At 41.7% G+C, this 27197-nt stretch overlaps 1 protein-coding gene across 2 annotated transcripts in view; it reads left to right on the top strand.

The window, feature by feature from the left end:
- COL4A3 (collagen type IV alpha 3 chain) overlaps nt 1-27197 on the top strand; it is a 138925-nt gene that overhangs the window by 55109 nt on the left and 56619 nt on the right. The window contains exons 2-14 of one of the 2 annotated variants that reach the window (XM_040450823.1): nt 11995-12051; nt 14175-14264; nt 16983-17027; nt 17609-17653; nt 18904-18966; nt 19642-19695; nt 20493-20519; nt 21281-21355; nt 23507-23569; nt 23698-23733; nt 24548-24589; nt 24814-24891; nt 26590-26652. In XM_040450823.1, coding sequence (XP_040306757.1) covers nt 11995-12051; nt 14175-14264; nt 16983-17027; nt 17609-17653; nt 18904-18966; nt 19642-19695; nt 20493-20519; nt 21281-21355; nt 23507-23569; nt 23698-23733; nt 24548-24589; nt 24814-24891; nt 26590-26652 — 738 coding nt within the window. Of the gene's footprint in view, nt 1-11994; nt 12052-14174; nt 14265-16982; nt 17028-17608; nt 17654-18903; nt 18967-19641; nt 19696-20492; nt 20520-21280; nt 21356-23506; nt 23570-23697; nt 23734-24547; nt 24590-24813; nt 24892-26586; nt 26653-27197 lie in introns of both variants that reach the window. The other variant, XM_040450822.1, reaches the window with a different exon arrangement.

Raw genomic sequence — 27197 nt, 5'->3', positions numbered from 1 at the left:
TTTAGTCTTTTCACCTGTTTTTCTTATCTGGTGGGTTGTTACTATCTTTTGTTCTTTATCCATCATCTTATTCTGGTTTTTCACACACACACACACACACACACACACACACGAAGACACATATGAAAGTATTTAAACAACTATCTTCCTGGATTAACTTCTACATACACATGTGAGCCTGTTTTTCTCCTTATTATTCAGAATAATATTGCTACCCAAGTAGTGTCCATATTTTCAGATAGTGTCACATCACAGTCTTACTGAGAATCCAAAGAAGGCTTCCATTTGGAAAACTGGCCTAGTCTTATGGGTGGGTGACTTTCAGCTTGTTATGTTCCTTTTAGGTTCCTTTTAGGTTTCACAGATAGAAAATGAATATTTCCTTGAAATGTCTGGTATTTATGCGATTAAGTGCAAAGTGTCTAAAAACTTCTAATTGGGGCACGTGGGTAGCTTAGTTGGTTAAGTGTCGGACTCTTGATTTTGGCTCAGGTTGCCATCTCATGGTTTATGATAACTTCAAGTCCCAGATCAGGCTCCATGCTGACAATGTGAAGCCTGGTTAGGATTCTCTCTCTCCTCTCTCTCTGCCTCTCCCCCATGCTCTCTCTCTCAAAAATAAATAAATACCTTTTAAAAAAAAACCCAAAACTTCTCGCAACTCTCCCAGAACCCAAAGCTGAAAAACGCAAAACTTTTAAATTCACTTTAGATTTGCTATCAACAGTTGGTATAATGAGCCAGATGACAGCTTGTGGAAGTACTGAAAGGCACATGATCATCCTCCACACGGACAAGAGCTAAGGGCAGCTTCTCCAGGAAGACTGTCTCCCCTCAGAGGTAGCATCCCTGGAGAGATGAGCAAGAACTCAGACCTGCCGTGTTCGACTGTGCCTTTTCCCCGATTGTCAAACAAAAAAGGAGGAGACGAGTTGCATGTGCAAGCTACTCTTTTAAACCAATAATAGCATCAGAGATACTTTCTGGAAGACGTGGGCCTACATGGCAAACCAGGCATGCGCACTGAGGGGCCCCATCTGCCCCAACATGTGTCTCACCTCTCGGTCTGGAGTTTGAATTTTCTACCAGTTGTGGCATTTATGGGAGGGATGTGTGTGTGTGGGTGTGTGCGTGTGTGTGTGTGTGTGTGTGTGTGTGTGTGTGTGTGTGTAGAGGCATTTATTGGTAAAAAAAAATGTGTTAGTTACAAGGCATATAAAAAATTAATTAATTAGCATGCAGTACACTGTGTGAGATTAGCCTGCTGATGCCCTCAGAGAGACAACCAGGCAGCGGTGGGTCTCTGAGCAGATAGTGGGTGACCAAAAGACAGGTGGGTGAAAGAGAGGAGACAGCTGTGATGAGGCTAGGGCTTCCAAAGTCGTGCCTGTGTTGGACAGTGTAGACTTTCACCAGACCAAGTAAATGAGAAACATAAGAACAGTGTGGATACTGTTTATGAAGTAAATGTCACTTTGACTTTAAAGGAGCACCTTGTGGGGCGCCTCTGGGTGGCTCAGTGGGTTAAGCGTCCCACTTCGGCTCAGGTCATGAGCTCGCGGTCCGTGAGTTCGAGCCCCACATCGGGCTCTGTGCTGACAGCTCAGAGCCTGGAGCCTGCTTCGGATTCTGTGTCTCCTTCTCTCTCTCTGCCCCTCCCCTGCTCATGCTCTTTCTCTGTCTGTCTGTCTCTCTCTCAAGAATAAAGAAACATTAGGGGCGCCTGGGTGGCTCAGTCGGTTGAGCGGCCGACTTCGGCTCAGGTCATGATCTCTCGGTCCGTGAGTTCGAGCCCCGCTTCGGGTGCTGACGGCTCAGAGCCTGGAGCCCGCTTCTGTTTCTGTGTCTCCCTCTCTCTCTGCCCCTCCCCCGTTCTCACTCTGTCTCTCTCTGCCTTTCAAAAATGAATAAATGTTAAAAAAAAATTTTTTTTAAAGAATAAATAAACATTAAAAAATAAAGGAGCATCTTGTATTCTGTGAGCATTTACTTGCCTCCTTTACAGCATTTTAATTTGTTGTTTTCTAATGGAATGATGGGAGTAGATGACCGATTTACTGTTGGCTCAGGCACGGCTACCGAATGTAGTTGTCATGCTTACATGGCAAATTATGAATAAGACAATCTGATGTTGATCTCCATTAATTTTTTTTTCCTGCTCTGTGAAGTCCAAATATAAGGAACTTCTGGATTAGATGATCTTCTGGATTCTTCCAACCCCAAAATTGCATTACTTATGCTCTCCTGCCCTACAACCAACCCTTGGACTAAAGTGTGGTGGCCGGAAGGGGAAGCAAAGAAGGGAGGGAAGGGGGAAGAGACCCCCATCTGCTGTTCTCAGGTGCCAGACCCTGTCTATCAGTGGAGCTCAGAACTGATCTCTTCTTCCGTTTCTATTTTTTTACTAAAAAAAAAAAAAAAAAATGTTTATTTTTGAGAGAGAGAGACACAGCATGAATGGGGAGGGGCAGAGAGAGAGGGAGACACAGAATCCAAAGCAGGCTCCAGGCTCTGAGCCGTCAGCACAGAGCCCTACGTGGGGCTCGAACTCATGAACCACGAGATCATGACAAAAGCTGAAGTTGAATTCTTAACCGACTGAGCCACCCAGGGGTCCCTTCTTCCATTTCATTCTTAATTTTTTACTCTAACTTTTATATGGTCACAGAAAAAAATGTAGTTAAGATAAATTACACCAGGGTTTAACAAGCTTTCTCTATAAAGGGTCAGTTAGCAACTATTTTAGGCTTTGTGGGCTAAGAGGCAACATTAAGGATACTATGCAGATACCTGTAGAACAAGGGAGAAAACACATACAAGTATGTTTATTTTTTTTATTAAAAAAAATTTTTTTTAATGTTTATGTATTTTTGAGAGACAGAGAGACAGAGTGCAAGTGGGGGAGGGGCAGAGAGAGAAGGAGACACAGAATCCGAAGCGGGCTCCAGGCTCTGAGCTGTCAGCACAGAGCCCGATATGGGGCTCGAACTCACGAACTGCGAGATCATGACCTGAGCCGAAGTCAGACGCTTAACCGACTGAGCCACCCAGGTGCCCCAAACACATACAAGAGTTTTTGTTAACAAAATATAAAACTTTGTTTATAGATACTGAAATTTGAAGTTCATATAATTTTCACGTTACAAAAGATTATTTTTCTTTTTATTTTTTTAACTATTTGAAAATTAAAAAAAAAAGAAAATATAAAAACCATTCTTAGCTCAGAAGCAGTATAGAAACAGATGGCTGGCTGGATTTGGCCTGTGGAGTGCAGTGTGCCAATTCCTGATTTATACTGCAAATTTCATGAACTACCATGTTATGTTTGTCATTGGGATTTTACATCCCATCGTTGGGGGCACAGCGACAGGGTGAGGGGAAGAGCTACATCTGAGTCCCTCCGCCAATGCCTCAGTGGCCCGAAAAGCCAGCTGATCATTAAATACAGCATAATGGTTGAGAATATGGCTCTGGGTCAAACCTGGATGCAGATCCCCCCAGCTCCATTCGTAACTACCTGTCGCTTCTGACAGCCCAGTTTTCTTTGCTACAAGGGGGGTGGGGGGGCTAATACTAGGACCCACCTCACAGAATTGTTACCAGATGTAAATGAGGTCATGCACGAGGCAGAGAGCCTGAGCAAGTGCCATCTGCTCATAACACTGCTCAAAACACGTGAACTACTGAAATCATTATAGGACCGATCAAAGTTCATTTCCTCTCCAGCATCCTTATCATGGGACCCTTCAGAGTCCATCAATCTCCCGTCAATGGCGAAGGCCTCTTAGTCCTACTGGATTCGACACCTTTTAGGACAAGCAAAAAGAAAAATACCTGGAGTTAATGACGAGAGATGGGAATCCCTTACACGAGGGACTCACTGCCTTATACGAGGTGGACGCAACTTTCTTACTGGACTCGTTCCCCACTGTACCAGAGACCTCTGACTGCCACTTTCTTTGTCAGAGCCAGCAATCTGCCTGCCCGCTGCTGTCCAGAAAATCAGAAACGGGTGGCTGATTTAGATGTCTAGACTAGTGATGTGTCTCCGGACAGGGGTTGAAAGATAGCAAGTGGCAGCTCCAGTGAGATTTCTGTGACACCCAAGTGTGGTGGCAGCGGCTCCTGGGTGGGGAAGAAGGGGCCACCGAGAGAGCGGGGCACGGGCGTCTTTCTCCTTCACTGGAGGGCACACTGCCAAGGCTCATGGTCCGTTGCTTGAGGCAGACGCGGGACGGAGGGGCCCTGCAAAGCCCAGCTCATGGAGCCTGTCTGGCCCAGTCAGCCACACTTGGTCAGCTCTTTTCACGCACAAAACGTTCGCCTCAGGCCATTGGCTGGGCAAAGGATCAATAATCATAATGCAGAATCAACAGACCTGCTCAGTAGAGTGTTAACCAGCTTTGACCGTTGCCAACTTCCCCTTACACTAAACCGGGCTGGGCTGGGCGTGGGGGAGGCGAGGCTGGGGGCGGGGGTTGGGGGGCAGGCAGGGAAGGCCACTTGTGTTCCACGGGAATGCACGTACGATGGGCATACGGGGTTTTAAGGGTAGAGAGAGGCAACACCCAAGATTATTTGGAAATTATCTCCCGGCCTGTTAATGACTAATACAAATGCATGTGCGTAGTTACCGTCTTTATTTGTTTTAAGAGTAAAAGGAGTTCATAAATGTCTGCCGCCTGCCAGCGCTGGGGAGATAGAAGGAATTGTGACACATCGTTTCTACTTGCAGTCTGGAAAACAGAGTAAGCCCTCAACGCATGGGCATTTAAGTAGCGGTATTAAATTAATAAATTAGTAATTGCCCACACTGTTGATAGCCCAAGTAAGAGCTGTAGGGGAGGAAAAAGTTCTCCTTCACCCTCTTTTATTTTTTTAATTTTTTTTTTTTAATGTTTATTCTTGAGTGAGACAGAGACAGAGTAGGAGCAGAAGAGGGGCAGAGAGAGACAGACACAGAATCCGAGCTGTCGGCACAGAGTCCGATGTGGGGCTCGAACTCACAAGCGGTGAGATCATGGCTTGAGCCAAAGTCGGACGCCTAACCAACTGAGCCCCTCAGGCACCCTTCTCCTTGACCCTCTTAGGGCCCCTGGCTGGGTCTAAAAACTAAACTGACAAAGACAGGTTAACAGGAGAAAATCACACACATTTCATTAAAATTTTACATGTGCATGGGAGCCCTCACAAGGGAGTGAAGAACCAAAGAAGTGAACAGAGCAGGAAGCTTTTATACCTTTTAGACAAAGAAGTAATAAATTTGTGAAGAATTAACAAGACAAAGGGGTTTTGGGGAGAGCTAGTAAATGGTGCAGGAGTAACTAGGAGGATAAGGTTTATTTTCAGATTCCTCTGATGCTGCCTCTGGACCGGTAAGAATTCATCTCCAGTCAAATGAGAGTTTATTTCTTGCCTTTGCACAGAAAAGGGGGAGCCTTCTCTGCACTCACTGCTTTTTAATTGCTTACAATTCAAAGTAATTTTTTATGTCATAGAGGTATATTTGGGCTGACACATTCTGGTTTCCTTCACAGCCTTCAGTAAGCATGCCACATACTCATCCAAGTGCTTTACTGATATTCACCCATTTGACCCCATTTTACAGATGTGGAAACTGAGGCACTAGAGATCACCTAAAACTATACGAGTGACTTGGCAGAGCTGGGATGTAGACTCAGGAAGTGTGTCCTCGAACCAGTGCCCTTAATCCTTCTGCCACAATGCCAGGAAGAGAAGGCAATGTGCGAGCGATCCATGGGTGATCCAAGGGCAGACAGGAGCTGAGACAAAAAGAAGAGTGTGAGAGCAGCTGAGATCAGCCTTCCAGGAAGTGCCTGCTGCCTTTGTATAATACACTTGACTTGGCACCTGTCATGTAGAAGCATCAAGTGTCATTGGGGTTTCCAACCAATATTTTACTAAACAAGTAAAATAAATTATATCTGCGCTCATGGACAAATGATGTCAACTAATATATTCGGTATACTCTGAGAGTACTAGTAACAAATACTACTTAATTCATTTGCAGCTTAACAACAGTTGGCTTTTCAATCTCTCTTACTCTTGCTGTTGGAATCGGGACCAATTCTTTGGCATTGGACAAACAACTTCGGGAGGAAATGTCAGACAAGATGGCGGCTAGACGGGATGATGGTAGGAAGGATCAGACAATAGCGTGTGTGTCCTTTGGCCTAGAGTATTGCAGCAAGAAAGGAGAAGGAGAAAGAGGGGGGGGGTCCCCCTTTGACTGAGTCTTTTACTGAATACCGGGCATTCTGCAAGCTCCGTATTGACAGCATCTCAAATCGTCCTCACAAAAACACTGCAGGATAGATGTTAATGTCTTCCATCTTCAAAGAGGTAACTTGGAAGGATTAAGTAATTTGTCCAAAGCTCCAGTTCATAGCTGGCAAATCGAGGAATAGATCCTATGTAGATCTGGCCTAAGAACTGTGATTTCTGGACTTCTAAACCTTTTAAGATTCTCTACTATCGAAGTTTATTTTGCCTTTTAAGTGAGGTTGTAAAAAGTGCATGTGACCTTTATATGAATTATTCTCACAAGTTTAACTATTTAATAGGCAAAAGCGCTGAGCCGTCATGTAATCTTGGATCACTTCCTGATGTGTTAATGGTTAGCAGGGTGAGAAAACCCATAAAATACTTATTAAGAGCTTTCCACTCATGAGAAATGATTTCTTACTTGATTAAGGTATATGGAAACTAAGAGGTACTTGACTATTGGAAGAGGAAAAATCATAAAGATGTTACTTAAGAAATATCCATCAGTTATGCTTTCTTAATGGTTAGTAGCATTTGGCCACTCTTGCTTTTAAGTGATACAGCATTTGAATAGAAAGTAATGGGTCATATTCTATTCTACCATGGAACAACATTCCATGGTGTTTCAAAGGTGAGTCCAAAAAAGTGGATCAAACTCAATGAAAATGAAAATATAGCCCCTCTATCTTTTAGCTAAATAATCTATTTGAATTATTCAAATACATTTGCAAATTTAAAAATTAATTGAGGAAAAACAGTTTAATTAAGAGAAATGACTCTCTTGGGGCTCCTGGGTGGCTCAGTCAGTTTAAGCATCTGACTTCGGCTCAGGTCATGATCTCACGGTTTGAGAGTTCGAGCCCTGCATTGGGCTCTGTGCTGACAGCTCAGAGCCTGGAGCCTGCTTCAGATTTCCTCTCTCTCTCTCTCTCTCTCTCTCTCTCTCTCTCTCTGTTCCTCCCCCACTCATGCTCTGTCTCTGTCTCTCTGTCTCTCTCTCTCTCTCTCAAAAATAAATAAACATTAAAAAAAAAAAAGATTCTGAAAAAGAGAAATGACTCTTTTGAGTCTGGGGTTACTGTCATTGTCCTCCAGAAAGCGAAGTGCCTAATTTCCATGGCCCTGTCCAGGGCTCTCCACTGTATCACACGGGCAGTACTTGCTTCTAAAGCAGCAGTTGAACAGCTGCCAGAGAGTGGCCCTGACTACAATTTTGAGCTTATTTAATCAGGTGGAGCATCCACATGTCAGCAAAATTGTCACATTCTCTGAAGTCCTAGTCAGTCCAATTTTGCAGATATATAGGCAGGCCATGCCTTGCCACTTTAACTGCAAATTAAAGCTGGAACAGTTTGGGAACATCTCTGCTAACCCAGGCATAGAAATAGCCCTGGACCTGGCTCTGGAGTCTTGGCAACAGTAATGACCACCTGCATGTGGGTGACATGATGGATGAATAGAGAGTATAGTAGATCCTCTCTCAATGACTCTGCTTTTGAGTGACTCCTGAACTGACCAGAACTCTCCCTGTCTGCTCCATAACAGACCAGTCGATGCCCACTGGCACTGCCCACCTGAGACCCATCCCTTAGGCTTCTCTCTCACACTAGCATATGCTTATATGCTATTCCATATGCTTATTCCATTGGTGGAGTTTTATGATTGCCAAGAGTTAGTGGTTTCTGCCAGTTGTACATATTATTATAACAAAGGAATTTCATGAAATATTAAATGCCAAATTGGTTAAATACAAATGCATAACACTTGGATTGCTGTGACAACTAGGTTGAAAGGTTTAATCAGATGATAGAAAAACTGCTATCCAATTAAGTGTGGCTGAGAAAACATTTAAGAAGTTAGAGAAGAACCTCGTTTGATATCTAGAAGAACTCGACTCAGATGGCTCCATAAGCATCTTTCAGCAATTGGTCTGTTTCAAAGAAAGCAAAAGTTGACATTGTCAGTGGTGCATTATGGGTGTGACTTAGCAAGAATGACGTCACAGAATTCCAACAGCAGACCCATTCCCAAGGAAAAGACCTGGACCCTCTTTCATAAGACTGAAGAATTGGTGTAGACGTATATGTTGTAAGTTATAAAATGTCTAACATGTTCATGGACCTGTTTGTTCATTTGTTTCTGCTTTCTCGCTTTAACGAACTTTTTCAGTTAACCAGATGTTTTTGAACCATCAAACAGGGCTTTTACCCTAATGTAAAGACAATGAAACCAAATGCAAACAAAAGCTAAATATGTTGCCCCCAATGTTTCAAGATCCAACTGAAGGATAATCATGTAAAAACTCAGGAACTGTGGTTTTGATGATCAGAAAAGGGAGCAGAGTCACTATGGGTGATGATAAGAAGCCAGACCCCAGGCAAGAGGGAACTCAAAGGAACAGTATGGTCAGACACAGAGAGCTCCACACCCAACCCCTGAATAATACCACCCGTGTGAGTCCTAAGGATTCTTCCTTAGAACTGTGACAGTCACTGGTTGGGATACGACTTCATGTATTGGTTATAGGTAAAAGTATTGATCGAGACCAAATCTATGGTATGAAATGAAAGATTTGCTACAAATTAAACAGCTTCCCATTTTCTAATGGTCATCAAGAATCGTGTATAAGGTCTAACTTTAAAACTAGTAGCCTGGGGGCGCCTGGGTGGCGCAGTCGGTTAAGCGTCCGACTTCAGCCAGGTCACGATCTCGCGGTCCATGAGTTCGAGCCCCGCGTCAGGCTCTGGGCTGATGGCTTAGAGCCTGGAGCCTGTTTCCGATTCTGTGTCTCCCTCTCTCTCTGCCCCTCCCCCATTCATGCTCTGTCTCTCTCTGTCCCAAAAATAAAATAAATGTTGAAAAAAAAAATTAAAAAAAAAAAAAACTAGTAGCCTGAAGTTACTGCATTAGTCTTGATTTTGTAGGTTCAGGAATGATGTTTCAACTGGATAAGAACATACTCTTGTTTGGGGGAGTTGCACGCAGAAACATTAGTGGCGAAGTATCATGGTGTCTGTAGTCTACTTTTGAATGGTTTGGCAAAAAGAGCATGTGTGCATGTGAGTGTGTGAGGGAGAGAGAGAGAGAGAGAGAGAGAGAGATGGTAACAGTTGCCACACCTGATGAGAAGATACATAAGGGTTAATTGCACTATTTTTTGATTCTTCCCAGGGTTTTAAATTTTTAAAAAATATTTTTAAGTGCAAGCAACTGACAACTAATTAGCCTTTGTTAATTTTAACATGTAGTAAAATAGCCAAACCTTCTATTTCATTTTTTGCCACTTCAACCATAGTTTTGCCTAAGTCATGCGCAGAGAAAATGTCTTAGTCATGGCAGCGTGACAATAGTCATATGATTCAAATACCTTGAAATTCCAGGTCCAGATAGGATACAAACAAATTACCAGTTTTCCATCAACCCATTGACCCATTCAATTAGTCCACAAGTGTTTATCCAGGATTTATTAAACACCACGGCTACTAGCATGAAGAAGACTCTAATTCCTTCCCTCTTAGGGCCTAGGGGCGTTAGGGGAAATATACATTAAACATAACTACAAGTGGTCCATGGGAGCAAACAAGAAGGAGGACCTGATTGCATTTGAGGGAGTTCGGCAAACACTTCTTTGTTCAAACTGACATTGACAGATTTCCAGTAATGTATGGCAAATATGGCTTTTACTTTGAGAAATAAAATTAATTTGGCCTATCTCATGGCTTCCATGCACCTTCTCAGAGGTTAGAGGATTACCCGTGGTTCAGAGATTCTCAGAACGTGCTGTGTTGTGTCTGGGAGGCGGAAGAATCAGATATGCTCAATGTCCATTGGAAAACAGTGGCCTGCCATCACCATTTGAAATAGAGCATTGGGTCCTTGGGAGGGTTGAGCTTTCTTGCCCAATGCCTGGTGCTCTCCCTGGATGTGGGACTCAGACTCCTTATTGAGGCCCTGCTGCCCCCTCCAGAGGCTGTGTGGGAGCTGCTTGCGTGACCCTCCACTCTTGGGACCAACTGTCAGCAGATATTTAAAACAGAAACAAAAGCCAGAAGGACTCTTGTCTTCAGGAAGCTTTTGCTTTCACCCAAGTGACAAAAGCATCCCTGAAGTAAGGGACACAAAATCCTGACTACTTGCTTGGAATGACAGGAAGAAAGACATGGCAAACAAAAAGAACAGATGTGCAAATTCGTGTCTCACATGATCTAGTGTTCAGAAACAGAGAATGAGCTCTATCTTGCAGACTCAGATTTTAGATGCTAATTTAGAGCTGTGGTATCAGAATCGAGAGTTTATGAAAACAGAATAGTGAGACGCACCCCCAGGGTTTCTGATTCAGCGGGTCTGGGGTGGGGCCAATAATTTGCATTTCTGACAAGTTCACAGGTGATGCGGATGCTGCTGGTCTGGGGATCCACACTTTGAAACTATTGCTTTCATGGAGTGTGCTTAAGTATGTGACTGAAATGAGTATAAAAGCTTAAAACTCTAGAAAGATAAGATTGAACAATTCAGTCAGGGTATGACTTGACCCCAAACATCTGGGAAGAAAGTCAGAAAAATGCAGCCTTCTAAAAAATACCAAATATCCAACCCTTGGGGAGAATATAGATTTTCCTTTTCAATCAGTCACTCTCCATTCATATAAATTGTGAGGTATATAAATGTGGCATCTGAAAATTACTATACACTTCCTTTCCTTGAAGGGCAACATAGCCTACTGCCCTAGTCTCAGGAAATATATTTAACTGAGGATGTTTTCGCTTGTGTATCTTATTTTAATTGCGTAAATAGGATCTTCCACTTTGGAAATATCTGAGGCGATCTCTCTTTTATTTTTCCTACCAACCAGCCAGCACATGCCCTAGACTTGCCCTGCCTTTTGCTGTCAATTAATATCCTTTTCCTGTGGAAAGCAAACTAGTTCTCAGTTAATATTAACCCGAAGGAAAAAAAAAACTGAAAAAGATAAATATATAAACATAGAACATGTATCAAAACACATTGCAAATCCAGTATTCTAAACTACTTTTTTGTTCCTCTGCTGGCAGAGAAATTTTTAAAAATTGACCTTTATTAGAGTTGGCAGGTGCATAGGTTTTAAACTGTGTCCCAATGACCGCTTAGACAGGATAAGAGGTCCCAAGCTCCCAGCTAAATTTTTGGTTTTGTTTTAAAGTAAGAACATTTTGATACCAACATTAGTGAGTTAGATTGTTCCCCTTAAAGACACATGGTGGATACTGATCACCTTTTCTCAGTCTTGAACATCATTTCAGGAAAAGAAACCGTTCGAGTCATCTATGGAAGATATGACCAGTTCATATACGCATATGCATATATGTACATTATGTTAAACTTAAGAAATTTGCCAACATTAGACCACTTTCTGCTTACAATTATGCCAATTTCATGTGGTTCAATGATACATTATCCTGAAAAAAAGGATAGATGACTTTTGTATTTCGCATAGCTTAAAATTCCTACATTTGATAAAAATGATGTACACTCACCCGAGAGTTCTCCTACATGCAACGTCTCACTTTTCGACTCTATTTCTGTTGATAATGTTGCCCCAGTATCACGTGGCTCCTAACGAATAGTGTTTAATGCTTAAAGAACAGAAAAATATGTTTGCTTTTGCCCTGTCAGTCAGGATTTATTAAGTTGTTGTTAAACAAAACTCTTTCTTTTTTCCCTTTTTCCTAGGGCTGTGTCTGTAAAGACAAAGGCCAGTGCTTCTGTGATGGGATCAAAGGAGAGAAGGTAAAAACAAAATCTTAAATATTGCTTTTTTTCCTCTGCAGAGCTCATCCAAGAATTCACTCTTCTTTGCCTAATAGCAGAAAGACCCACAATGTGTTATTCCATTCCCCAAATCAAATTTTAAAGAAATCATATATAAACATTAAAAGAAAGAAAGAAAGAAAGAAAGAAAGAAAGAAAAGAAAAGAAAAGAAAAGAAAAGAAAAGAAAAGAAAAGAAAAGAAAAGAAAAAAGGAAAGGGAAGGGAAGGGAAGGAAAAAGAAAAAAGGAAAAAAAGAAAGCCTTCTAGAAAGTTTCAGACAACTGGTGTGAATAACGTCAGTTAAACTCTAACTCTTTTGGTCTGTTAGCAAAAAAGAAAGATTTATAAGAATGCGTCTATATGTATAACCCTATTTACAATGTTGATAAACACGAAAGAACAACTGGAAACAGCTCTGTTCACTCACTTGGACCCAGACATTGACATCCGCAGACTTGAGTCCTGCAGCACTGGTGCAGGCGCGCCCCCTAGTGAACGAATCCTGCAGCAGCACTCTGGTTGAGGCCAAAATTCAGCACGAGGAAGTAGTACAGGTGCCCCCCGCTTTCTGAAAGCTCGCCTGGCGCCAATTCGTTTTTTAGGAAAGACCGACCTTGACCTTTGTTTCTGCTAAGCAAGAGATCTCCAAAGAGGATTTTTGCTTCTGTGAAAAAAAATTACCATACTAATGTAAGTTTTTCACAAAAGCGAAATGGTGTAATTCGAACTTTTAGAAAGCGGGGATACTCTTTGCTTTGTACCATTTCAGTTTGAGAAAAGTTTCGTAGGAACTCTGTGCTTTCGGATAGCGGGGGGGGAAACCTGTAGCTCCATTGCAGACTTCAAGAAAAAAAAGAATGCCATGAAATCTCATTAATTCGCTCCATTAACTTGCAATTTGTGATAATTAAGACAGAGGCAGAACTAAAGTTTTTTCTTTGTTTACAAAACCCTTTCCTCCGGGATGCTAATGAATTGCTTAACAATAGTGAAGGGTGACTAAAAATATTTTAGAACATGCTTCTAGCTCTTTAGATAAAATGATTTACATATAATTTATATACTAACTATAATAATTATTACATTTATTTCCAGTTATTCTATAATTGATGTGTAGTTTGAGTTAGGTTTTTCCCTGCAACTATGAATGTATATACTCAGATCCGTGTTGGAGAGCTGGGATTTATTCTTGCATTCAAGAAATTATTGAGTCCCTGCTATGTGTAAGCTGCTACTCTAGAATGTGTGTGGGTAGCTGGGTTTGGGGAGGGGTGTAGCAAATTCTTTTGTTTCTTTTTATGGGATGTGGCTGTGTACACACAACAATATGAAATAGCCAACTTGATCTCTCTTTTTTTTTTAATTTAATTTGCCAGTGGTGTAATTAAATTGACTGAATCAGCCAGCGACCTTTACTATTAGAGTGAAATCCCAGGATCCACGTCGGGAAAATTATTTGTTGGTAGAACCACGTGATGCACTGGGCCTAAATTATTTTCGCTAGTTACTAAGGGCTTTGTCATAATAGTATCTAACTCTTTCTAAAAAAAAACTATTCCGCTCACCCTTTTGGTTATGCCACTCTTGATATCTCCTGCATCTCCTACACAAATAGATTGGATTACTAATTCCTGTGTAATCAAGAAAGGACTAAAACTGATAGCCTGCACGTTGTTCTTTTCAAGCTACCACAGCAATTATGCACACTCCCCAAACACATTCTTGAGCCTTAGCCTCACTCTCTCGCCATCTCCCAGCAAACACACTGCGCTAGTCTCAGCTTTCTATTTGGGCTCCCCACCCCCAGTTCCCGACTCCCTTTCTCTTAATCTCTGCTCTGTGTAGCCCCACCTTTTGGGGAAAAGTAGTTCCTACCAGACCAAAGGCAACCGCTTGCAAGACTACAGACAAATGCTAACAGCTGGTAGCCTTCCACTTACTGTTACGCTGACTGCTGAGTGCGAATTTTATTGAGCCAAGGAAAAAATACGTGCCAAATGTTATCATTAAGTTGTAAAGAAAAGAAAGCAACGGTTGTGGGTGTGTTTGTTGCTGGGCGGTGCTATTCTGTGTGTTTCTTATCTTGTTCTGGTTTTAACAGGGGGAGAAAGGCTTTCCTGGACCCGCTGGTTCTCCTGGCCAGAAGGGGTTCCCAGGTCCCGAAGGCTTGCCTGGACCGCAGGGACCCAAGGTATGTCAGTTTCTAAGCTCTCTTGGCCATCCCTTTCTTTTTGATGTTAGCTTTTCTCTTTCAGTCCTTAAGCATGCAGATGTTCCCCATACAAATATGAAATTTCCCCTAGATCTTTCAAGTCCTGTAAGCAAAGGATTGCCATCCCTCCCCCTGTCTTTCCTTTCTCTGTCAGGATTTAAAAAAACAAACTAACCCCACTTACTATTCACTCTCCAGCCGGCAATAATTTGCCTCTGGTCCTCCTGCCCTGAAAACATTCCTGCAGAAATCACCCATGACTTTGGTGTCCTTATCTGACCCGCACCCTTCTGCTTTGTTTCACACCCTGCGGATCGCTCTCTTCTTGAAACACTTGTCTTTCCTTGTTTCTGGAATTCTCCTTCCTCGGATACTCTTCTTTTTGCCACACCCTTCTCTTTTTTCACGGGTCCCTCTTTCTCAACTCATCACACATTTTTATCCTAAAGTCTGTGATACAACAAAGGGCTTTGTTTAAATAAATACCCTAGAGGATTTGCTAAATAACTACATAACCACTAGATTTGCTGATGGCTCTTTCCTGCTGTGGACGTTAGCTAAACTTAAGCCTGGGCTCTCCTGCACTCACGTGGTTGTTCCCCTGACTGCTGGCCTCCAGCAAGCTATGCACTAACTAATAAGCTCTGAAAGATAATTGTCACTGATCCCTGCAGAGTCTTTTTAAATTTCCCAAATGTGTGGTATACTTAAGTGGTAATCACAGGCAACATTTACTGCGACTCTATTCCATGTGAAGCATTGGGACGTTTACTCTGGACTGTATCTCGTTTACTCTTCACATCGGTCCCAGAAATCCTGACTAGGGTGACTCATATTCTCACCTCCATTCTAGGGATGAGGAAACTGACACTCGGAGCCCATAATTAACTCATCCTGGACTCCACAGTGAAAGGTGGCAAGATCAGAGTTCAAATCTGGTTTTATATGATGCCAGAATCAAACTCCTGTTACCAAAGAAACTAAACCCACATCTGTATGTTCAAAGAAACATGCAAAATTTTGTGGTTTTTCCGTGAATTCTTCCGCTTCATGTCTCTCCAATTCATTTATGTGCTTTTTCTCCATTTCTCTTTCTTCTGACCCTAATTTTGAAAAAAGTCATCCAGATGCTGGACGTTTAGTGTCTGAATTCAGACCCATTCGGTCTCTGACCATCCCTCTGCCTTCCTCCAGGGTGTGGCCTAGGATATTCATCCATTTCACTAATAAAATGAATTTGCTTCAATTCTGGACTTGGATCAACCCCAAGCCAATTCTTTCCTTTTTGTTTTGTTCTCTGCACCCACTCTGCTTGTTACCTTGGCGTTTCTTTAGAGAAGCCTGCAATCAGTTAAAATAATAATTGTAGGGGCTCCTGGGTGACTCCGTTGGTTAAGCATCCGACTTTGGTTCAGGTCACGATCTCACAGTTCTTGAGTTCAAACCCTGCATCTGGCTCTGTGCTGACGGCCTGCTTCAGATCCTCTGTCTCTCTCTCTCTCTCTCTCTCTCTCTCTCTGCCCCTCCCCCTCCTCCACTCTCTCAAAAATAAATAAAACATATAAAAAAGAAAAGAAAAGAATATCTGTGTATCATGTTGTCATGGAGTTCGTATAGGACGACAGTGTGCTTTATCAATGTAGCCACACAAAAGATAATTTGATCCAAGGCAGACAATTAGAGCCTATTAAACCTGACCAAATGGAGTTTTCAGGTTAAAAAATTTCCACTCTTAATTTTAAGTATTTTATGCATGAAGAACATTTCTAATGGGGACATAAAACCTAGTCACTCTTGAGTCTTCTGCATCATAACACAGAGCATCCAGCAGGGGAGGGGAACATAGACAAGCAAAATTCCACCTCCTCGGTGAAGGCCCACCTTAGCCTTGACCATCCAATCTCAGAAGGCTCTGTAACAACCCCTTTCTCAAAATAAAAAATAAAAAAATACCAAAACGTACTGAAAGTCCTAGGAATGATAAAAACAGCTTTTGGACAATGAAACTTTCCCACCAAGTCGCCTGGTTCAGACAGTCTCCATTTAAAGTAATTCCCTAAGAAACAAGGCCTCTAAACTGTATTTATTAGATGCCCGAAGCTAGTTTATCTCTGGTTCAGGCAGTTCTTGCTTGGCTATTTATTTATTTATTTGTGCGTGCCAGGCACATTTTGCTAATAAAGTGTTTTTCATGCACAGAAATATTGGCTGCCGTTCTCATCCCCCATTGTAACTGTATCATTATCCTTATCAGACCTCAGCAGCTGTCTGGCTAAGGTGGGGCTTTTACAGCAGCTCTTCACAGGCGTCATTGTGAACATGAATCATTTTCTAACCTTGTGAAAATGTAGATTCTGAGTCAACCCGTCTGAGAGGTGGGGGAGACCTGAGAGCCTGCTTTGCTAACAAGCTTCCAGGTGATGCTAATGCTACGGGCCCCCCTGACCCCCCCCCCCCACATGGAGTAGCAGGGGTTTGTCTGAATTTTTGTTTGTCCTTTCCGATAAATATTTTAGCTCCAATTAAACAAACAAGCAATTTACTGTGTTGACACTGAAATAATCACACAAGAGCAAAACAGGCTGGTGTATGAATAAAATGGCAACTTTTAATTTATGGGTTTCTTAGTGCCACATGATTTCCAGTGTTTGCCTTTTGGGTTTGTTTTTGTTTTTTGTTTTTTTATGTTGGATCTAGGGCTCACCAGGACTTCCAGGACTCACCGGTCCCAAAGGTGGAAGGGTTAGTAGTCCAACCGGTCCATCTTCTTCTTTATAAAAAATAAGAACTCTGCACTGTAAAAGTTATACAGATGTCACAAAGGAGTACATTCTGTATGCTACACTCTATAGTTGAAGGTCAAGAACAGGTAAAAGTGATCTGGAGTGGCAGAAAACAGTGGTCACTATGTTGGGGGTGGGTACTGATGGACTGGGAAAGGTGTGAGAGAACCGGCTGGAGGGGGTAGGGATGTTCACTGTCTGGATGGGGTGGCAGCAATAACAATATGTACGTGCAGACATCTGTAAACGTTCCTCAAGCTGTTTGCAGAAGCTTAGGGCACTCTACTGTATGCAAGTTATGCCTTAAAAATCTATCCAAAAAGGCAAAAAAAGATCTTAATCATCTCTTTTAAAAAGTTTTATAAATGTAAGATTTAGAAAAGTTTGTCAAAACTTTTTTGTTTGTTTTTCAGATAGATTTTAGCCATTCCTGATTACAGTTGCAGGATGGGGTTATTAGAATGCAAATAAGTTTCTGTTTTCAGGTTGAACGTTTTAAAAGTGTTTTTCTTGCCACCTTCCCCTTTTCTATGGCTTTAGGGAATAACTGGATTGCCAGGATTCTCAGGTCCTCCTGGACTTCCAGTAAGTAATGGGGAAAATATGTAAAGTTAAAAAATAAAAAGAAAGCGCATTTTAATAAAGAGGTTAAAGCAATAGTGCATGGAAATGGGTACTGAGACATATGCTACATGATGAAAATGTCACAGTAGAATCACATAAAATATTAGAGTGTGAATTTGTAGGACATACAAGCCAAACTGTATTTCCTGAAATCCAAGCAGAATAGAATGGTACAAAGTGGAACAAGATAGGATGGGGCTTGACAGTATGAGATGGTATAGCGTGGAGTGAGTTGGGATGCTATGGGATGGGTTGGAATGGAATGGGATGGGATGGGATGGGACAGAACGGGATGGGATGGGATGAGATAGAATGGGATGGGATGGGATGCAGTGGAATAGGATGGGATGGGATAGAATGGAATGAGATGGGATGGGATGGGATGGGATGGGACGGGATGGGATGGGATGGAATGGGACAGAATGGGATGGGATGGGATGAGATAGAATGGAATGGGATGGGATGGGAAGGAATGAGACAGAATGGGATGGAATGAGTGGGATGGGATGGGATGGGATGGGACGGGATGGAATGGGACAGAATGGGATGGGATGGGATGGAATGAGATGAGATAGAATGGAATGGGATGGGATAGGATGGGATGGGATGGGATGGGATGGGATGGGATGGGATGGGATGGGATGGGATGAGATAGAATGGACTAGAATAGATGAGATAGGATAGGATAGGATAGATGGAATAAAATGGAATGGAGTGTAGTGTGGAATAGAGTGGAATACAACAGGATAGGATAGGATAGGATAGGATAGATCAGAATAGAATAGAATAGAATAGATCAGAATAGAGTAGAATAGAATAGATGGAATAAGATTATCTCTGTTGAATAGTGTAGAATAGTAAAATAATAGTTACTTCATGCACATATCCCTCTTCTTTTTCCTTTCTTTTCTTCCAGCTTAAAACAGCACGTTAAGGGACTTCATTTTGTATAGAAAGGTCTCTTGTTATATCTAAAATATCTGTATCTCACTTGGTAATTTTTGGTTTTGTTAGCCCATTTTATTTGCTATGATTTTTATTTAAGTGATCTAAAATAACTGTATATACTACTTAACTATTAATAGCCATTTGTATTTAAATAACTCTCTAAATTAGCCCATCTTTTTCCTTACCTTGGGTTCCTCACTCTTGTCGCTTGTTCCCGGGGTCTGGTGCTCATGTCTCCTTTCTGAGACTTGCTGTGTTTCCAGGGCACCCCGGGCCATCCTGGACCATATGGACCTGCTGGTGTACCAGGGTGCAATGGTTCTAAGGTATGTGCTCCTCACATAGGAGCTGGTCGGGAAACATTCTGCCAAATGAGTCAATCAAGGTGAAGGAGGAATGAGACGGCACAGGCTTTCCTTGAAAGATCCTTTTAGCCAAAACCAATAGTGTGCATACAGAAACGTAACGGTTTTCTTTCCTCCTCTGGTTTGATTTCTGATTGTCTTTTGGGGACGTTCTGTCATGTTCTCCCACAGAAGGATGGGGGGACCTCACCTGGTTACTTTCGCCTGAGGTTGTGAGTGTATGCAAATCAGAAACCAAAAGCGTGGAATGCAAAATTGGTCTTTGGCAAGGAACGACTGAACTTTGCAGTGTTCACTCATCCTCTTTGTTTCCTGACCGCACTCTCCTTTTCCCAGAATGGTGGCCATGAAAGAACTAATTAGTAAAGTTTCAAGGAAACAGCAATTAAAAAGTTCTTGGCACAATTAGACTTTTGCCATTTATGCACAATTTGAGAAATAGTAGATTCTAATCCTGTTTTCAATTAAGATAATGGTTTTCTGGCCTTCAGCCTCATGACCCAGCAGCCATAAGGAATTTGGGTTACTTTGTCTAGATTTACCACTGCAGGGTTGGAAGACAGAAACAGGGAAAAGATCTCAATAGGCTGTTCTAGAACAACTAAGAAAGAATGACAAGCTTTGTATGTCTTCCAGGGTGAGCAAGGGTTTCCAGGCCTTCCGGGGATACCAGGCTACCCGGGGATCCCGGTAGGTGTCCATTTCTAACTCTGTATAAAGTGTAAACACAAGCCATTTACTCCAGAATGGCCGTATGCTGAAATCCGTCAAGACTGTGGGAAAGTCTAGAGCAGCTGAGAAGAGACATTCAACTAATGGGTGGCGAATGAATGAATAAATGCGTTGAGTTCAGGTTTGCACTTTGAGGCTTCATTTTGCATTTGAGACATCTGAGCGGAGATGACTGATAGGCAGCTAGATCTGCTCAGAGAGGCCCTGGATGGTGGTGACTCAAGGAGCAAGAATAAGGAGAAAAGAGCCTTGGACATGACTTAGAAAGCTCTAGCAAGGGATGTCCGGGTCAAGGAGAATAAGCCCGTAAAGAGGAGGGGCCCCTGGTGGTAGAAAGAAAACCAGAAGGAGTAGATGATGGGAGCCTAGGAAAGATGTATTTCCGTAGAGGGGAGTGCCAGACAGCTGCCCAATGCTGCCGAGAAGTCCACGAAGATCTGACAACTTGTCATTGACTTTAACAACATCACCATCATTGCAGGACTTAGCAAAGGATACTTTGAGCATGGATGGGGCATGAGGCAGGTGTGGGACTGAGGAGTGAATGGGATCTGAACAGAATGGGAAGGTTGCAGATGACATGACGAAGAGATACGGGCAGTACTGGCAGGGGGAGATTAAGGGGAGGTTTTGTTTCTTTAAATGAAAGAAAGTTGAACATATTTAAAAGCCAGTGGGAAGTATACAGCGAGAGAGGGGTTGAATAGCAGTGAGGACAAAGCAGTGATTCTGTGTATTTGGTTTCCTTTTCTTAGGGTGCTGTTGGCTTGAAAGGAGAAAAGGTAAGTCATGTGTGGCATATTAGTATTGAAAATCTCCGAGGCGTCTGCATGGCTCAGTGAGTTAAATGTCCAACTTGACTTCCGTTCAGGTCTTGATCTCAAGACGGTTTGTGAGTTGGAGCCCCGCATGGGCTCTGCGCTGACAGCGTGGAGGCTGCTTGAGATTCTCCCTCTTTCTCTGCCCCTCCCCTGCTCTTGCTTTCTCTGTCTCTCAAAATAAACAGATAAAAAAAAGAAGAAGAAGAAAGAAAGGAAATCTCTAATGGTACATCTGAAAGGGGTTCCATTAAATGATGAGATATAAGTGATTCCAAATCAGGTTTCATAATTAATTCAGAAACCAGTTAATAATTGGACCATGATATTTGTTCCTATCGGACAACTTCTTTTAGCTCTTTCTGTAAATACCTCTTAAGAAATACAAGTTTTGGAAAATCCTTGAAGGAAATAGAGTCTAGGAGGAAAGAACTGACGTCAGGCTCAGGGTCCCGACTTCCAGATCAGGAGCTGCCACTAATTCTGGAATCTTGAGAAATGCTCTGTCATTCTTATGTCTTTCTTGCTTGCCCAGGAAATTGTCTATCTTAGGATATATGAAAATCTTAGATCTCTTCCAAACTGAGTAATCTTAAATCTTTTCTCTACGTGTATGCCCTGAAAAGCACTTTCATCCTTGAAGCAGTAGAAGTTTGAATAAGCAATTTAAAGGAGCTTTGCAAATATAACATTGGTTACAGTTGATGAAGTTCTTTATTTTCAAGGGAGCTCCTGCTGCAGAAGGTATAGAACTTGATGGAAGAGGTGACCCCGGGTTGCCAGGAGCCCCAGGATTACAGGTATAGCGCTTCAGGGATGGTCTTCTCATTCTCATTTCTCTGGTTCTGGCTCTCTTTCTCTGTCTCTGTCTGTCCATCTCTCCCTCTTTCTCCCTTCTCTGTGTCTCCGCATCTCTGTCTTTGTCTCTGCCCCTCCTCTCTCTCTCTTCCCCTAGATCTTTTCCTCCCCCTCTTAGGAACATTTTTATTGTTTGTTTTCCATTTTCTTTTTTGTTTTGTTTTCTTTTTTCATGGAGATACTATTGACATATGACATATTCGGTGTAGAGGGTAGTGATCAGAGATTTGTACATATTGTGAAATGATCCCCACCATAAGTCTAGTTAACATCCATCACCACCGTGACAAATATTTTTTTTCTTATGATGAGAACTTTACTCTCTTAGCAGCTTTCAAATCTGGAATATGATGTTATTGACTATAGTCACTATGCTGTACCTTACATCCCCAAGACTCATTTATTTATAACTGGACATTTGTACATTCCACCTATGCTCCACCCCCACCTCTGACAACTGCAAGAACATTTGCAGTAGACATTCACATGTCTTCTGTTTACATATCGGCTTCATTTCACTCTAGAATATTCACTTTATGAGAAACTCCATGAAACTAACATAAAGGGATGATTTTGTTCATAAGTCTTTTAATCTCTTCTTAAATCTCAATTACCCAGTCTTTTCTACACCTAAGAAGGAATGTTCAAGGAATAGTTATATTCCACTTACTCTGTATTTGTTGAAATCAAGCATAGGTTTGTATCATACATTGAATATCATTTAAAACTATAATGTTAAGTAATAGCCCTATTACAAAATTTGCAGGAGTAAGTGGGTTTTATTTAAATGTGCCTTTTTCCTGTAGAGTGGTTTACTTTCTGATCCATATGTATGTAGATCTGAGTGTGATCCCAGATGCATACAAAGAGACACAGCCATTTGGGGGACTGTGTATGCTTTACTTTGTGATCCAAAAGGATTTGTTGGTAGACCTCAGGCACAGGTACTAACTTCCAGGTTAAAACCAGAAATATTTTAACTTAGTTCAGAAGTATATGTGGAAATTTCTGGAAATGTGTCTAAGTGAGTCCAAGAGTTTGAGTTTAGGTTGTTGAGCTCCTGGATGGTGACCCCTGCCCAACCAATGGTGAGCCACAAAATGGCAGAATGACCTGCTTAGGAGGCTTTACCGACCTTTGAGGAAAGATACAGAACATGATGCCTCTTGATTGTTCTTGTTTAAGAAACGTTTAAGGGGCCCAATGCTGAAGGAAAGGGATCCAGTAAGAAGAGATCGCAGCCATCTGGGACGTTGATGTGTCCTTTAAGTGTGCATTGAGTGTCGGCTAGGTACTACAGGGTGCTACTGATGAAGATCTAACAGTGGGACATTCATGTATACAAGAAACATGAATTACATGCCAGTTATTTGCCAGGAGCTATTCTAGGCTGTAGAGATACCACAGTGCACAAATCAGCACCCCCCCCCCAAAAAAAAAATTCTTGCCATCATGGAGCTTTCATTCTAGGGGGGGAAAAAAAAAAAAAAAAAAAGTAAATTAATAAATGTTGGTTAGATAGTAAAAAATGCCAAGGAGGGAAAGACTGCAGGGCCAGGGGATAAAGGAGTGTCCAGGTTGGAAGGAGGGTTGTGGCTTTACATTGGGCGGGCTGGGAAAGGACGACATTTGAGTGAAAATAAGAAAAGGGAAGGGAAGTCGGTCCTCTAGATGTCTGGGGGAAGAGGATTCTAGACAGAAGGAGAGCAGGTGGAAAGCCCTATGGGAGGAGTATGCCTGGCTGAGAGGCAGGCAGACAGAGAGACAGACACACAGACAAAAGCAAAATTTCAAAGATTTAAAAACCCTTCTAAAGTAAAGCAACGGCTCTGGTCATGCTCCTGGAAATGTTACCATCCAGGTATCCCTGGCAACCTGTCCTACATGGCAACGCGCTTTTTGGCACCTTTTTTTTTTTTTTCCTTTCCCCACCCCCCCCTTTTTTTTTTTTTTTTGTAATTAACTGCAGCCATGAATGAGAGCCATCATGCTCCTCAACTTTCATTAAAATATGTTAATAGATTTAATTAATGGACATCGTTCTTAGGTAAGAAGTAAACTTGAACTTACCCTCCTCTTCTCTTAATTTACAGGGCTTACCAGGCCTTCCAGGTTTTCCTGGACCCATTGGTCCACCTGGCCCTCCAGGGCTCTTTGTGAGTATGAAGCCATCACGGCTATAGACACTGTAAACTAATAAATTCATTATAGCTAAAAGCTTTACACAGAGTTTTCGGCTTGGTACACATTTCCTGTTGTAATTTTCACTTCTGGATTTTTCTAGGGCTTTCCAGGAACCATGGGACCTCCAGGACTTAAGGTAGATTATAGTTCATGTGTCACAACAGCCAGAACCCCTAAGCAAGCTAAAAGCCAAACCTGGCCTGATTGGACATGTGGTCACTGCCCAGACCCTCTCTGGAAGCCACAGGATTATTCCCTGGAATAACCCATGGAAAAGAATGGGGCAGACAGCTCTGCACCCCTCACTCGCTTCTCCCTGCACTTAGTAACTTGATCCCTGCTAATTCAGTTATAAGGAGCTCCGTATCAGGAAAGGGCAAGTCCATAGGTTTCCCATTTCTGATAATCCTACTGACCACCCAATACTTTATCCTATAAGCTTTTGCAGCGGACTGCTCCCCAAGCCAACCTGACCTTAAGCCAGTACACGAAGGGCCCTGCATGTCTTTCTCTTCTCTCATGTCACTAAATTACTACTGAAGACTGAATTGCATTCTTAGCCTCTCTAGGAATTTCAGAATCCCGAAGTTCAGCTACCCTTGCTGCTTCTTTTTAAGATGAGAAAACTAGGGCATCAGAGAGTTAGGTAACCAGCTAGTGGCTCAGCCAGATAAATGTCCTCTGAGCTGGTTTCCTTTCTCCATGCCACATCATGCCTTCATTTGCCATATTAAGTATATCCCATAAGCTTTCTGCATTTCACCATCTCTACTTTTGAAAGAAACACAGTGTGCCTCTCTCCTCCAAGAAATAGCTAAAATAATTTTGACAATACTAACATTATAACTAAAATGTAACTGGTCAGTTACAAACATTGGCACTTCAGTGGGTTTAGAGCATTCATAGCCATTTTTTTTTTTTAAATAATTTTGTTTTGTCTTTTCTTACAGGGTCACATGGGCGATAATGTGATAGGACAAAAAGGAGAGCGGGTAATTCAAATACTGGGGTTTATTTGTGGGCAAGACATTGTAAGTCTCAGAGCAACCAACCTATACATCTCAGTCACTGAGTGACACTGAAATAAACGTGTGTGTTTGCTCTATCATTGGCTCTATCTTCTCACCGAAGAACCAACAGGGAAGGAGCGTCTGTCTTTCAAAAAAGCAAAGGTGATGTTGTTCAGCTTTGCATTCCTGAGTGTATTTGTGTTTAGGGTGTGAAAGGATTGACAGGACCCCCTGGACCACCAGGAACGGTTATTGTGACGCTAACCGGCCCAGATAACAGAACGGTAACTCTTCCACTTTATTACTAGGGTTGTGTCTTCTCACTTCTGGGGGGAGGTCCTTGCGATCTTTTTTACCTCTTTTATAAGTTCCGTCTAAGCCCAGTTCAGCCCTGCCTGAACCTCTGGATTATATTTTATCCCCATCTTTTACTGGAGAACCAGAAAGCAATGAGACAGGGATGTGAGGCAAGATCAGAGGCAAGCAGCTTCCAAGATTCTAGAAGGTGGAGCCTGGATCTAATTTTGCTCACCTCTTATCCCCATCCCTTCTCACTGTTCCCAACTCACATGGGGATTCAGTGAGTATGTTTGAATAAATGGTAACAAAATGGTTATATGGCTCTGATCCAACTGGATAGTAATGACCTAAAGATATGGGTGGACTGGTATTGTAACCAACTGAGACATTTTTATCTGCCATTATAACCCCAGGGGCCACTTGGCCCTAATTTCTCTCCCAGGACACTGTGACCCTGTTTTTTGACATTAACATTTGCATTTTGTTCCTACCATGGGGTAGCTGGAAAGACCAGGATATAGAACTGAATTGAACGCTCAGAAAAAGTGAATCACAATATAATACCCCAAACCTAGACACTAGGTTGATCCTGGAATGCCTGGGATGGGGGGAGGGAAGTGAGGGGTTAACTAACAATTTTCTTGTGGAAGAAATAAACACAAATCATCCTTCTTTTTAAGACTTGTGATTATTTTCAATAATAGCTTGATTGAAATATAATTCACATATCATAATTCACACATCCATTTTAAAGAATAAAATTCATGGGTTTTAGTTATAATTAATTTTAACAACATTATTGAAATATAATTTACATACCATGAAATTTGCTCTCTAATGTACAATTCAGTGGCTTTCAGTGCATTCATGTGGTTTACAAGTATTACCACCTGCAATTTTAGAACACTTTCATCACCTCAAAAATAAACTAAAAATAAAATAACTTTTAGTGATAGAAATTATCAAAACAAAACTGAAAAGAGTTAAAGCAAAACATGGCAAAATTTGGTATAATCAAAATAATAACTCTCATTGAAGATTGGAGAAAAATTTACCTGAGGAAAATAACCACTTTTAAGAGGTAATTGACAAAAATAAAATTAATAAAGTCTAAAATTGTATTGGCTAGAAATTGACAGGAAAAAAATCTTATTTTGACAAAATCTAGATCTGGAAGATTTGACCAAGGGGGAAAAAATCAAGTTTGAAAAAAAACAAAAAACCTGATGCCCCAAGAGATGATTCACAAGAGGGAAAACACAATCAATAAAATGCAATTAGGGGGCAAACAAACCTGATTAATGGAAATCAAATTCTCATCATAACATATACTCAGAAAATGATCCCAATGAAAGTAACTTCTGTATATTAAAATGAAAATAAGATACATTAAAAATGATTTGAATGTGCTTATTGAAAACTGATGCAGGAATTAAATTGGTTGAACACAGTTTGATCCAAAAGATAACTTTCTTTAAAAAAAAGAAAAAAAAAGTCTGTGTTTAGTTTCAATGGGTTCACAAGTATAACATTTGAAATATGAAAAACAATAATGTGTCGTGTTAACAAGAGGTACATAAGTACTTTGTAAATCCAGTACATTGAACAGATAGAGAAATCTGTAAAAGCAGTAAAATCTTATTTGATCTGTGTGGAATGACCTGAAATTGTTTTTGTAGCAGGACCTCAAGGGAGAGAAAGGGGACAAGGGAGCCATGGGCAAATCCGGACCTCCTGGACCCTCAGTAGGTCATTTACACTCATGCTGTTCCCTTGAAACATAAAGTAGAGCCTTAGTGCCTATTTTGATATACGATCTACTTTTACATCTTAATATTTGCTAAAGCATGATAGTATTTTACTGCAGAGGTCATGAGTATACTAGAATTATTTTACACCTACTTCTAGCTGAAATCCCTACGCTGTGGTATATGTGCCCAATGTCACCCATCTTACGATTCATCTTCAACATCTGGTTGTTTTTTTTTTATTATTATTATATGATTTATTGTCAAGTTAGCTAACATACAGTGTGCTCTTTGCTTCAGGGGTAGATTCCCATGATACATCACTTACATACAACACCCAGTGCTCATCCCAACTAGTGCCCTCCTCAATGCCCACCACCCATTTTCCCCACCCCCTGCCCTCCCACCCACATCAACCCTCAGTTGGGTCGCTGTATTTAAGAGTCTCTTATGGTTTGCCTCTCTCTCTGTTTGTAACTATTTTTTTTCCCTTCCCTTCCCCCGTGGTCTTCTGTTAAGTTTCTCAAATTCCACATGTGAGT

The sequence above is a fragment of the Herpailurus yagouaroundi genome, unplaced genomic scaffold, assembly GCF_014898765.1.
Source record: "Herpailurus yagouaroundi ecotype Mexico unplaced genomic scaffold, PumYag 202, whole genome shotgun sequence".
In the NCBI taxonomy this organism is placed as follows: domain Eukaryota; kingdom Metazoa; phylum Chordata; class Mammalia; order Carnivora; family Felidae; genus Herpailurus; species Herpailurus yagouaroundi.
Note: the sequence above shows the minus strand (reverse complement) of the source record. Positions and strands in the feature narration are given on the sequence as shown.